Genomic DNA, 14,267 nt, shown 5'->3' with positions numbered 1-14,267 from the left:
TCTTCCCTTCCCCTCCGCGCATCTGCATTCTCCTCTCCTCCTCTCTCCCTCCCCGCGATTCCATCTTCCCTCCTGGCTTTTCCCCTGCTCCTCCTCGCACATCCACCGACACCCCCTTACCTCCCCCCACTCGCCCTGCCTACCCCCCTCTCCCCTCTCCCGCCCGCAACCCGCCGAGGGCCAGCTCGCCGGAGCCGCAGCCACCGCCGCCTCCCTTCCCTCCGCGCCGGGAGCCGCGCTCACACACACACACACACACACACACACACACGCACACACACACACACATACACACAGGCAGACAGGCAGGCAGGCAGGCAGACAGACAGACAGACAGACAGGCAGACAGGCAGCAGACAGACGCCGCGCGGACACGCGCATCCTGGCGCTCGGAGGTACCTTATCCAAACCGCTCCCGCTCCTCCGCCTCGCAGCGTGCGCTGCCAGCTCCGCGCGCAGCCCCGGCACGTCGGGTCCCCCTTCCTCCTCTTCCTCCTCCTCTTCCTCCTCCCCACTTCCCTCCTCGCCCGCCCCCTTCGCCGACGCCGAAAGAGGGGGGCAAAGCCGCCGCCCGCCTCGTCCCGCTCCGCCCCGCCCCGCCTCGTCCCGTCGCGCCCGTCCCGTCCCGCGGGGCGAAGCGCTCCGTGCGGAGGCTCCGCGGCCGCCCCCGCGGCTCCCGCCCTGCCGCGCTCGGGTTACCCTCCGCCTGCGAGCCTCTCCTGTTACGATGCCCGCGGCGGGCGGGAGGGGAGGGAGTCGGGACCGGGGGGGCCGAGCCCCGTCGAGAAGAAAGGAACGCGGCCCCGCGGCTCGCCTCCGGGGAGTGCATGGGGCGGGAACTGCACTCCGCCGCCAGCTCCGGGGGTTTCCAAGCCGCGGGTTTCGGGCTGTTTTCTTTTAGTTTGGTTTTGGTTTGATTTTCTTTATTGGTGTGGTTTGGCTATTTTTTTTTTTTTTAATAGGTAGTACTGCTGTCCCAGACTTCTTCATTGTTGCCTGGAACCCAAATATGCTTGCAAAGATTCCCATTGATCTGCTATTCTTCCCGTGAAGAAGCTCTGCCTTTTTTTTTTTTTTTTTTTTTTCCCCCAGTACAAGCTTAATTATCCCCTCAGCTCCTGTGCTGGAGATGAGAAACAACTCACCCTTTCTTTAAGCTGGAGATGGGAACGATTAACCCTCTCTTAGACTTGCTCACTTGCTCATCATTTGTAGATCTCCAGAGTTATCTCTGTACATCATTACATTTCCTGGCTCAAGAGCTGTAGGTTGTTCTCATGGGGACATTTGTCCACAGACTCTTCTGTACCTCTTAACGTCCTTGATGCAATCCTGAGCATGACCCTTATCTAACAGATCTAAATTTGAGTTGAAGAAATACACAGGATTTTAGATGTGATCAAACCACGGATTCATACAGTGGCACAGTGATGTTTTTCCTTGACAATACTTCATGAGGATCTTTTGAGCACAGGAGGCAATGTTTCTATGACCTGTCATAACCCTGAGACTTTACTCATTCCAACTCAGAGCCCACCATTTTTAATGACTGTTTGTCCATGTGTGGTATCTTTCACCTATACTGGATTTCTGATATTGAACATTCAGTCTCATAATGTCCAGGTATAACTCTTCACAATCTTTCCTCTTATTTCTGCCAAATAAAAGCATTTTGATGTACTTTGCTATTTGACTCCATTCCCAGGTAAGGAAGGCATGAGTACATTGAACAGCACACATTGCAACACTGACTCTTGCAGAACTTAACACCATCCAGCACCTCCCTCCATTGTGAGAACTGGTGATTTATTCCTGTATTTTGAATTTTATCTTCTAAGCAATTACTGAGCTATACCAGGGTTTTCCCTCTTGTTGTTTTCTCTGCTTAGTCTCCTTAAAAGCCTCTGTCAAGAACCTTTTAGACACCCAGTCTGATATGGAAATTAGATCACCCTTATCCACGTTTTTGTTGACCTTTTCAGAGACCTCCAAAAGGTTTGTTTAAGGTAGGACTTTACAGCAGCAATGTTGACTCTTCTCAGATAGATTGCACTAAGTGTCCTTTAGCTCTAACCCAATTAGCATCTCTGTATTTGACCAGTACAGGCATGAGGTTTGCAAACCTCTGGCTCTTCAGTCTGTGTTGAAGTTTAGTGTCACATTTTCCACCCTCCACTCTTCAGTCACCTGTGTCTTAAATGGGAGCTTACATGCTGCTGTTGACAATTCAGCTGCTGCATTCTCTGTTGAGAACTCAAGGACACAGATACTCACAGAGGCATAGTTGCTACCTGAACACCGTGTGATAATGAAAATGGTTTGTAATAAAAGTTAATGGAATAAGGAAACTGAGCCATACACATCTAAGTGCAGGCATGTAATCTGTGCTTTTAATGTAAGTAAGAAGCTATCCTAATAATCAACTACAGGTGGCCACAACCCTCTTTGCAAATGTATGTGTCTAAAAACATGCAAGAGTATGGTACAGAGAAAACCCCTCCAAGGTCTTTGGGGAACTATCAACCGTCTGCCATTCTCCCTGCTGGCAGCCATCTGTTTTCTCTTTCTCAGACTTTGCTGTAAATTCTCTGGACAAAGGATGGGCTTTTTAATGAACATTTTTTACTTGCCACTAGCATGGGGCACAGGAAGGAGGACGAGAGATCAGCTCTGAATAGGAGTGTTTCAGTTGCACCATCCAGGAACGTTCCCAGGAATGTCTGCAATGCCGTTATCTGCCCAAAGACAGGACTCCTAGCCTCTGTCCTTCTAGGATAAGGTGCTAGAATCACAGTGTGTCCTCATTCAGCCTATTTGCAGAGAGCAGGCAGGGAGCAAAGAAAAGCTGCACCTGTGCATGGACATGCATTGCTGATCCTACCCACCATCCTGCCCTGCAGGCATAAGAGTCTGTGCTCCCACAAGACAGGCATGCCATCCAAATGGCAATATGGAGATGTGGAGGAAAGAGGAAAAGGAGCATGGAGGTTCCATCCTTTTTCTATGTTTCGCAGGTTTGACCACCCTTTATTTGGTTTTTAGGAACTTCAGCTGCGAGAAACAGAATAAGGAAGTTATTGGAAGGGGGGGGAAGGGAAATAAATAAGTTATTTTTGCTTGTGGAAACCTTCAGAACCATGAAGAAAGGTCCCCTCCAGGCCTCAGAATCATAATTAAAATAAGCATTGCCAAGTACCAGGCTTTCTAATGGCCCCATGTTTTGGAGACTGGCAGTAGTGGACTTTGGAGAAAACTCTGTGGAAACCAGAGTTTATGATGTTACATTGTCAAATGGAGAATTTTAGAGCTCCTCTTCCTCTATCTTATTGTTCCAACAGCTACCTTCTGCCCCTTTCCTGCTATCTGGACTCATACAAGATTGGACTGATGCATGTGACTGCAGCACAGGTTTTCTTCCATTAAGTAAAGCAGTATTGCAAATGAGACTGATGCAGTTTGTTAATGCTCTGTAATTTTTTTACAGCATTACAGAGAGCTGCAGGTAGGGGGAAGGAGCAATTAATCTTTGCCAGAGTGCAGTCTTCCCTTATTTTTACTGTAATGTTAAAATTCCTTTACCTAAATAATGAATTGCAAGATCAGTTGGTATTGTCCTAAAAACTCTGAAAGGAGGAAGATTATAAAGATAGCTGCATTAACCAAATATTTGTCAAGAAAGATAGTTATTTTTAACACTCACATGACAGTTCCTCACTTGTCATTCTATTTCAGGCCTGTTTTATGTGCTTGTGAACTAAAAAGTTGTTTTACCCAGTATCACCTCATTCTTCCTCTAATGACTGACCAATTTACATCCTAAGACTGTGCTGAACATGTTGGAAAAATTGACAAAAACAGATCCTGAGATTAATGTGGAGTCTTGGAGAACACCAAGGAACTGCGACGGTGTATCTGAACTTCTGCTTGCAGGGGACTGTAAAACTGAGGGTGTTTTTCTCTATCTGCAGCCTGTGGACATGAGTAGTGCCACTGAAGTCAGTGGCAACATCAGATGCTCAATATCTCTGACAACTGGGCCACGTGCTTATGTGAGACCTTGTTATTATACAAAAAGGCTCTTATTCCTGCTCTTTTTATCTCTGCCATATAAACTGACCTAGTTTGCAATCTGCCTCTGTACAGATGTGTGCTCTTCCCTGGACAGAGAGAAGATGGAACCATTGCCAACAAAGAGTGCCTGGAGTTAGAAAGGGGAAGAGACACAGGGAAGCTCAGGATGGGGAGATAAAGAGAAGGAAATTAAAGACAAAGATGTTTGGAGGAGAGGAGAGAGAAATAGAGAGTGAAAAGAGTGAAGCTGTATCAGTATCTGCTGCTTCTCCTTTATTCAGGAGATAGAGTTATTCTGCTTTTGGACCTTGTCAGTATATGGGAGCCTGGTTTCAGTGAGGCACATTTTTTTACTGTTATACAGTGAACCTTCAAATGGAGAATAATTCGAAGAGGATACCTCTTCCTATTATAAATCTTTTTCAGGCTGCTCTTTACAGCCCAGCATGGTATTCATGTTCTCTATGAACCCTAAAAGGTGCTGAGAGCAATGCAGAACAAAGAACGGAAGGAAAATACTGTGGTAATGATGCTGAACATGCCAGGCACTTTTATAACATTTATTAAACAAAATGCACTCCTGAAAGGTGATGCTTGATATGGTAGCCTCCACACTGAATTCTACTGAATATGAAAAATGAGTTTTGCTTGGGATGCAGATTTTTAAGTGTCTTAGACTGGCTGTCAAAAATTTTGTGATTAGATTAATTTTCCTTTTCTTGTGGTTCTGGTTATTTCTCTGCAGAAAAACATGGGGATGAGCTGGATGAGGGAGTTCACCAGCTTGTAATGATGTGTGTGAGATGAAAATGGTACTTCAGTGTATTCTCTGTGCATTTATAAAGCTAATGAATGCAGAGATCCACCAGTCAGTTAGCAGAAGAGCTGCAGGAAATTTAGGGGTCACATTCATAAATGCTTTATATTCAGTGCAGGGATTAAATGTTGTGAATTACGGAGGCAAGGAGCTGCTGGTAGAGAATTGACTGGAAATCCCTGTTCTATTCCTGTCATTGCTGTTGACTTGTGATGTGACTGAAGAAGGCAAGTCACTTTCCCTTTTTTGTCTGTATGAGTTGATGAGTTTTAGGATAAGGAGTCCCAGTTAGTGGGAGCTGGCAAAAGGTTATAGGACCTCAGCTGTGGTTAGGGAGTTCAAATACAAAAAGTTCATACATAGAATGAAATTTAAAATTCCTTTCTGAAGTTATTCACCTGGCTAACAGGCTCATTTACACACATCTATTATGTGGTGGAATAGCTTGGCAAGATCTTTATCAGCCACTCACTACGTGAGTAATCTCATTGATTTAAATGTGACTCCTTGAGTGAGTAATGTTTTAGTACTGGCTTCATAAACTGTCTGAGTCACCATCGGCGTACAAACTACCTGTGCAACCCTGCAACCATTTACCACACAGCATAGTGTGCTTTACTGTGAGCAACTATATCACAGGAGTAATACCCAGCACTAACTGTTTCTGTCATCTACACCCACGTGAAAAAGTTATCCTGCTTTGCAGTTGAAAAAACAGCCAAGTTTCACTGGCATCATGTTCTCTTCAATACACGGGAATTGTTAGTTTCCCTTCACAAGAAATTCAAATAAGCATTCAGTACCTGTAGTATTCTAAGGAAAAAAATCTATTTTATTGCAGCTTTCGGGAATGCCACTGCAAAACGAACTGATGGATCTTCCCTCCTTGCCGAAAATGCAGTCATTGCAAATCTGGAGCTGTAAAGTTTCACTTAAAGTTCTTTACAGTCTTGCTTCAGCTAGTGTTTCTGCTTTGATTCCTCCTGCCTTATCTTTGCCTCGTTGTACCCTTGTCCACAATAGCCTCTGTTTTTTTCCCCTATTGTGACTTCCCCTTTGTGACTCTTTTCAGACTGCTCCTTTTCCTAAGGGTAGAAAAACATTCCATTCAGTAGTATCCCTCTTTTATTCTACAAACCCCTCTTTCAACTCAGCTTCATCAATAACACCAATACAAGGCAGTCCTCAAAGACGTTTTGCCATGTCCAGCTTGCCTGGTTGAGCCAGATCATCCTCAGGCTAGTAAGTAAATCTCTATATATTTTTTGAATTACTGTCTCCATAGGAAGAGCCATATCAGTACAGCAGTATTTGTTACCACAGCACTACATATTCCACACTTATATCAACTGGTTGGCATGATAAACATGGACTACAGTACTGCAACAATTATGTACAGTCGCATATTGTTCCTGTGATAGAGTGGGCACAGCAAAAAAGATTTAAAGAGCAGTCATTATTTTAGAAATAGGGAACCTCTGTAACTCTTCTATACAATACTCGAATAGCATATTCTCACAAAAAGCATTTGTTTGTGAACTAAAGAGCTTGATCCAAAGCCCAATGGACACTCTTCCAATGCATTCAATAAGCTTTGGATTAAGTCCTTCCTGAGGAACAGATGCAGCCTTTTATTCACTAGCAGTGGAACAATAAAAACAACAAGACAAAGAATAAAGTTGTCTGCAGAGAATAAAGCAGTGTTGTCCTGCAGCAGCTTAAATACATTAGGCTCTATAGTTAAAAGAAAGTACTGTAGAGCTGGTCAAATTGTTTGTGTAGGCAATTCACAAAATGTACAGTCCAGAAATGTTTAAGTATCTACACATAAACACCCATACATAGTGTATTTCACTGATTATTCAACTTTGTAGTATTTGCAAAAACTGAGTTATAAATATAACTATAATTTCCAGTAGTTCAAGCAAAGATAACACAGAAGTAATTTGGATCCAAACTGTGATGGAAGAAGGAGGTGGAAGTTTTTTTATGCCATAGCTCTTAGAGGGATCCGAAGTGTTTACAGAGATCTGGACTTGAGACAGGCTTTCCTTCAGTAAGATTATCTCATTCAACATAGTGATTTCTTATCTGGCCCATGATGTTATCAAAATGCAGGCAATAATGGGTGCTGATGTGCAGAGACCTCTCCTGCCCCTGCAGAAAAAACTGTGGCCAGAGTCACCCCCGGAAAAAGAGTCTGATAAGGGACATAAGCAACTGTGGGAGATACAGGAGAGCGGACTGAAGTAAAAGTGACAGCAAACAAGAGGAACAATTAGCAGAAATTGAGCTTTAGCAGAAACTAAGCGGGGTGGGAACCTGGGACTTGAAGCAGAGTAAAAATATGAAGAGAATGTAATCAGAGGCTTTCAATAGGCCTGTGTACATCTTGTGAAGAAATCTAGTGAGAGAGAACGAGTGAAAAATATGATAGAGAAAGAGTGAAAAGTATGTTTTTTAAACACCTGCATGGATTTATGTAGAAAGTAGAAATTGGAAAAGAAGCCTGATTAGAATAGATTGCAGTCATAGCAAAAAAGACCTTCAAATGAATACGTGGAGAGAGACAAGGTGGATTTTGAAAGGTCAGTGGAATTTGAGGGACTGTTAGTGTCTGGGACAAGAAAATGTGATGAGCAGAAAAGTACATTGCACAAAACTTTAACCAGGAAAGGAAAAAGAGAATCAAAAGCTGATGGCTAATACTACACTAAGCAACTTCTATAATTATTAAAAACAATAACATTTAAACTTTACCTGCTAATGTTCCTAGGCTTTTAAGCTCACAAGCAGCAGCCTCACAAACAGGTCAGTTTTCTTAAATTCTGTACGTCTAATTGCTAGGCAAAGCCAGCACAGTAGTTAACTTCTGTTCCAAACATGAACCAAATGGGGAAAGGCATATGTTGTCATGACATCTTTTCCTGGAGATTATCACAGATGTGCTCTGGCAATAATGAAGAAGAGAAATCCTTCTGTCTTTGCTTTTACTCCTACATGGGGAATTGTCAGCCTCCAGTGACTGAAATCCCTACTACAGAGAACATCAGGACCCTCTTCCTGTACTCCTAACATTTTCACCTTTATGTTGCTGCAGTCTTAGTGAATGGTCCTGCAAATTCTCGACCTTTCGATCTTCTGAGTTTTGCACATTGAAGTGCTAATCTTCAGCAGTTAAGCTGCCTTTTCAATACACTTTACCAGGCCCTCGCAAGAGAAAAGGTGGATGCTTATTCCTTCTAGCGCTATTGCAATGGTGTTAAATGCCTCCAACTGGAATGTGTCGTCTGCTGCAGAGTGGATGGCAACACTATAAATGACTGAGAAAACCAAGACTACCTAAAGGTTCTCAGAAAATCAGAGACAAGATGATATTTCAAAGAAGTGGATAATAGTTCAAAGAAGAAATTTTTGTTTCATAACTAAGAATATGTTTTTTCACCTCAAATAAAAATCTTTAGCCTCCTAAAGATGTGTCCTTTTCTTGAATTAGAAAGGAAACAGGCCCAGTGACCAAACCTACGGTCAGCTGAAGGACTGGCTGTCCCTGCAGTAAGCTAAGGTCTTAGCTTCACTGTGTTTTCTTATCATCAGAAGTGCAATCAGGCAAAATGAAGCTATAATAAGATGATATGAGAACCTGATAATAGCCTGATAATAGGTCTGCTGATTAAATACACACTCTGCACTACGACATCCAGCTCTGCACTACAAAACTGATGTGCATTTTAATGTGTAACTCACTGTTGGAGCAGGCAATCTTACTTGTCTTTGGATATGGAGGTAGAGGGGGGGCATGTTTTACACAGGTGCCACAGCTTGACAGTGTTGTTACTCAGTTTAGACAGTTTCTATGCAGAGTCACAAAAATAAAACTACAATGCCAGGGGTCAAACATAATGTTTGATCACTTTGAATGACTGGTAAGTCTCTGGTTTCCCTCAGCAATGTTGCCTGCCTCCTTGATGATCCAAAGATGCAGTCGAGAGCAATTAGCAGAAATAACTGGGAATGAGCTCTTAGCTGTGTGCTGTGACATGCGGTTCAGTAACTCAGATGAATTCTCCTCTCCACCACCCTGCTCAGCTCTGCTGACTTCAGCATGAGGTAAGCTTTGGACAGGAGCAGGGATAGACAGTGCAGCCTGGGAAAGCAGTGATGAGAGCAGGCAGGAGCCAGCTGGGGAAAGCATCAGTTGCAGAAAATAAACTATTTTGCTCTTTGAAGTTGGCTGGTACCTTGCCTTGGTGTTTTGCTGCATACTGTGGGTGAATCTCAGAAGTACCTGGTCATGGTGGGCATAGCAGCAAGACTTATCTGAAACTGCCTGAAGAGTCAGGAAGAAGGGGATATAAGGCCATGCAGGCTTACACTTCGAAAGATCCCAATCATCCCAGGTGTCAGGGATTTTTGCTGTCTGGCCTTGCAATCTTCAGATACTTTTACTATGCAGAAAAAGCATTTCGATTATAAACTGATACAGAGTGCTGAAAATATCAAAGCCTCTGCTATTTTGAATTATATGGAAAGTTTTCATCCACAACACATTTATGGCAGCAGGACAAGGGGGAGGATGAGGGGAAGGGGCAAGTCTTAGATCTGCTTAAATTGTTTGTTTGTTTGTTTTTAAGCAGCTCTACAGTGAAATTAATTGTTTTTTCCATAAATTTCCAGACTCACTAAGGTTCTTTGATGATAAAATATTTTATAATACAAATGAAAAAGAACATTAATGTTCTATATTTCTGATAAAATATGACACCAAAATATTAGCACTGAAAGACAAACTCAGCCTACTGCTGATCTTTTCCATGGTCCCAAAGGTTTTGTTGAAATTAGAAGTTGTCCAACAAGATAACCTCTCAATCTCCTGTACCGCAGTATTAGAGAAAAAACAAATGTTGTTCATGTACATCTTTTTCCTTGTTACCACTCAGCAGCAATAATGGTGGAAATATAAAGACAACCAGCTGCAGTTTATGCTACTCCCACACACATACACTTTTTAAGCAAAAGCTGCAAGAATGGCTCAGTAATAAAGTACACTGTATTCTGAACCTCCACTCTAAAGAGAGCTGCAGGCATAACAGGATGCAACAATGAAGAGGCAGCATTTTGCTATTTAGAAATGTAGGAAGAAACATAAAAAACCCCTCCAAGATTACTCACAAAATTTGTCTTGTTCAACAATAGGTCTAATTTGGCTTGTTCAGAGCATATTACATGGAATGTCTCTTAGGGAGGACTACAAATTCCCCCTCTGGTGAGGGAGAGTATTCCAAGTGTAGCACTTTTTTACTGATCCATATCCTGTCTTCACTGGTTATGAACATCATTATCTATTCGATGTAAGAATTTTCCACACTTAATTGAAAGCTACACTAATTACCATTTACTTGAACCATACAGTCAATAGCGCAGTCAGGACTTAAGTGTAGCTTGCTGTTTCTTTTTTAATAGTTCATTAAAGGGAAGGGAACTTTATGATGGCCCAGGCGTCCCCTTGGAGTAAGTTGTTTGTTGAAAATAGCACAGATATGAGGATTTCACTTTCTTGTTTCTATTAATTGAAAATATTATTGAAACAATACTGCAACTAGGTGTGCATAGATTATTTTTGGAGTGGATCTAGAACTGATACTTTTCTTATAGGCAAATAGCATTGCCCATTTGACATTTTAAAAATAGGATATTTTGGATCCTATCTCTCAGCAAACTTGGAAGAGTTTATAACCAACTGCTCCCTATAATCTTTGCCTCAAACACAGGATTGTCCCTTGCACAAATTGTTAACACTTAATTAAGGAAAATTTTAGCTCTTTGTCATTTTCTGTGACTAAATTAATCCTTTTTCCACATGGGTAAGGATATTCTCGTGGACTTTATTGACTTTCCTGTGCTGGCATTTTGCTGATTCTGCTCACGCTACATTAGCAGCAACACTGAGTCAGCCTCCCTTTTGCAAAATTATGTCATTAAACCTCTTCCTTCAGCAGGGGGTCTTTATTGAAAAAATGACACCTCTTTTTCAAAACCAAGGAGGAAACAATGCTAAGTCAGATTTTGTTCTGTGTGATGTTACACTCCCAAGCATTCGAGGTACTGTGCTATTAAAACAAATTGCATTCCAGAGTAGTCAAACATTTTCCCCCTCTTCCTTAAGTATGACCTTAACTTGTGCTAGAGAATGTTATGGGCTGATTAAACTCCAGATGAGAGCTTTCCCAGCAGCCCTAGAGGACCTGCTTGTGACTTAGAGCTGCTACGAAGCAGCTACACTGAGCAGAGCACTGATAGCAACCAGGGCACAATGTCTGGGAATGCCTGTGCAAGTCCATGCTCCAGCTTCTTCCGGAATAATTTAAGTACCTGATTAAACCATAACATGAAGGGGTTTCATTTTGACTTTTTTGCACTATCAATTCAGACCTTACTTTTATTGCTTGTGTTATAAATTATTTCCCTAATGAAAAGTAGTTTATTATTGATTGGAATCTCTGAGGATGCATTGACTTGCTGCTTTATATAGATTTAACCCTTAATTTGGTTGTTGTTTTTGATACCCAGGAGTGTGAAATTCTGTGTTATGCTGTCCATTCTAAATTGTTAATTTAGAACGTAGTACATGTAGTCAGATTTGTACTTGTTATTAGTAGATCTGTTTTGTTTTGGTATTTTTAAACATTATCTTGTTCCAGAACCATTTGATTTTATCAGCACTGTAGAATATAAAAAAATAGAGCCTGTAGGAAATCTGGATTTTGAGAAATTCTTTTTTTTTTTTTTTAGCTAGTAAAAGGAAGAAGTAAATATTTTAAGAAAAATTAAAATGTGTTTTGTGTTTACATTTCCCTCATTCAAAAAAAGAAGTTATGCAGATGCTTGAGTTGATTATTCACTGTGGCCTTTAAGATCTTAAAGGTAGCTGATGTGAGCTTCTCACATTAGTTTTCAGTCACAGACCAGAAGAAGACACAAATTTACTGCATTTTATCTTTAAATGCTTCTCTAAAGAAATTGACCTAACTGTAATTAAAAAATTCCAATCAAATTTACTTTTATAGCAGATGTATGAAATATGCTTCATCAGTCTCATATGAACCTATTTAAGAGCCTAGATTGCTGTTTAATTTAATTTTAAAAAGTGTGAAAGATTAGGATAAATTTAGGTATTATATGGCCTATGTATACTCAAGTTTGCATCTTCAGAGATGTCTAATGTAAAAGTTTTGGAGACACCTCTAGTTTTTAGCATGGTTGTTTTTGGCTTCAGACAAAAATTTCTCCAGCAATGTTGGCCATGGTGAAGATGAGTATCTTGGCCCTGCAGGAATTCATCTGCCCATTCACTGCCTTTCCACTCTTTACCTTACTGACAATTTCATTTGCTGCTGCTGAAAACACATGGCTGCACACGACCACAGTGAGAACAACAAAGAAAAAGGAGTATTCCTGTCATGGCTTTTCCAGCAAAACAACGTTTCTATGTGCCACCCCACTACACCAGGCTACCAGGAAAGTCACTTGGCAAAGCTTCTCAGATACTTGCCCTCCTCATGCTGACAAGCTGCTCACAAGAAGCTGCCCAGCAGATGGAAGGAGGTGGGGCAGCAGTATTTGCAGGGGAGCCTGAGAAGAACAGAATAGAACATGCAAGGAAAGACGTATGGGAGACTGATTGACAGTGAGGAAGGATAGAGCATTGGTTTGACACCATCTTCCATGAACTCCCAGGACTATTTAACCAAACTCTTCAAGAGATTCACCTTTGTTGAAAATCCTCCTAATCCTAACTGTTGCACCGGACTTGTAGCTATTTCAAAAGAGGCCCTGGGGAAGCCAAGAGAATGCAGTTTACACCAATGGGGTCTGCTCTTCAAAACTACTCCCATCATGACAATGTCCTTGCACCTGAAGATAGGATGCACTATCTCCACTGAGTGTGGGGTCCATCAAGAATTATGGACAGTGCAGATCCCTGTGCCTCCCACAAGGACATGGTGAGAGGAGACTTACCCCTGCACCCTCCTTGGCTTCAGAACTTTCACAGGAGCATGGTCCCGATGGGTCCCTCAGCAGCATAGCCAATCCTCCTGCACCTACAAAACCAAAGACATTTATTGTCCATGGGAGAATATGCATGGCTGAGAGGTTGCTTTCCTTTGATTGGATCCATTTCTCCCAATACACTCTGTCACCAACCTGGTGTTTTGTCATTGTTGTTAAAGAATGTAGAAAGGCTACAAAAACTATGACTGACAAATATCTTTGCCAGCTGGAAACAGCTCTGTGTGCTGCATAGAGGCAGCTGGCTCTTTGGGGAAAATGTAGTGGGTGGTTAGTGTTGACACAGTGTGCCATGGCTCAGGAAGAACACACTCCATTTCAGACTGCTCAGTGGCCATCCTGTCCCTAGGGTGTTTCCCAGTGGCAGAGCTGCCCTGGTTCCTGATGGGTTGGTGGTATGGCCCTTGTCATCCCCAGGCAGCTCCAGTCTTGTGACCCCCAGGTAGCTCCCTAGACACTGGCTGCTCTGTGTTCACCCATGTTGCTGTGCTGAAGAGTGCCTGTGCTCACACCCTGTGTGAGCTTGTCCTGTCTCTAGGAGAAGCCAGAGGACTTTTCATCACTTCTGTGCATCCAAAGGGCAGGGCAAATAAGAGCATCTGGACCCCTAACTAAGATTATGTCATATTAGAGAATGTTGTTTTGTCATGCAGGCAGTAGTTGCCACTGCTTACTGGGTCATGTCAGGCCACAAGCACAGCTTGCAGGGCACGGTGTGGGCAGCCTGCCTGGCAGAACCTCTGCACTTTTATTTCTGCATCAAGCTTAGGCCTTAAAGAAGGCAAGAACATATCCACTGATCTCACTTTCACGGACAGTCTTGTTTAATCAAAGCTAGCCACAGACAGCTTCTTGATTGCTTTCAGAATTTCCATAGCAATGGCAATAGCAATTAAATAATGTTGGGTTAGAGTCAGATTAAATCAGTGAATATTTTCTAAGTTGTGAAATTAAATTATAGGGGTACATGATCTCGTCCATGGAGAAGCAAGATGTGTAAGGATTTGTGTATCATCTCCAGTAGCTCTGCCGAAGGTATGCATTCACACAGGGAGTATATTGAATAAAGTTCCTTATGCTATCACAGCACAGTGCATGCCCACTAAATTTGAAATAGGTCTCTCATGTAATAAATACATTTTGAAATGGCTCTGCAGCCCTTGGTCAATACAAGGATAGTTATTCATGCCTTCTGCTGCTACTTAGGTCTATAATCTTGAGTGTATCTCTTCAACTCACTACTGTTTGGGTATGCATCACCATTGTGTTATGATTACTTATGTAAAAAGGATCTGTGTTTCAGAGATGC

At 42.3% G+C, this 14,267-nt stretch overlaps 1 protein-coding gene across 5 annotated transcripts in view; it reads right to left on the bottom strand.

Annotated features, from left to right (window-relative positions):
- PALM2AKAP2 (PALM2 and AKAP2 fusion) overlaps positions 1–14,267 on the bottom strand; it is a 269,580-nt gene that overhangs the window by 94,885 nt on the left and 160,428 nt on the right. For 4 of the 5 annotated variants that reach the window (XM_059873432.1, XM_059873427.1, XM_059873428.1 and 1 more), the window contains one exon: positions 12,908–12,990. In XM_059873432.1, coding sequence (XP_059729415.1) covers positions 12,908–12,990 — 83 coding nt within the window. Of the gene's footprint in view, positions 1–399; positions 541–12,907; positions 12,991–14,267 lie in introns of those variants that run through there. The other variant, XM_059873430.1, reaches the window with a different exon arrangement.

The sequence above is a fragment of the Haemorhous mexicanus genome, chromosome Z (assembly GCF_027477595.1).
Source record: "Haemorhous mexicanus isolate bHaeMex1 chromosome Z, bHaeMex1.pri, whole genome shotgun sequence".
Classification (NCBI taxonomy): domain Eukaryota; kingdom Metazoa; phylum Chordata; class Aves; order Passeriformes; family Fringillidae; genus Haemorhous; species Haemorhous mexicanus.
Note: the sequence above shows the minus strand (reverse complement) of the source record. Positions and strands in the feature narration are given on the sequence as shown.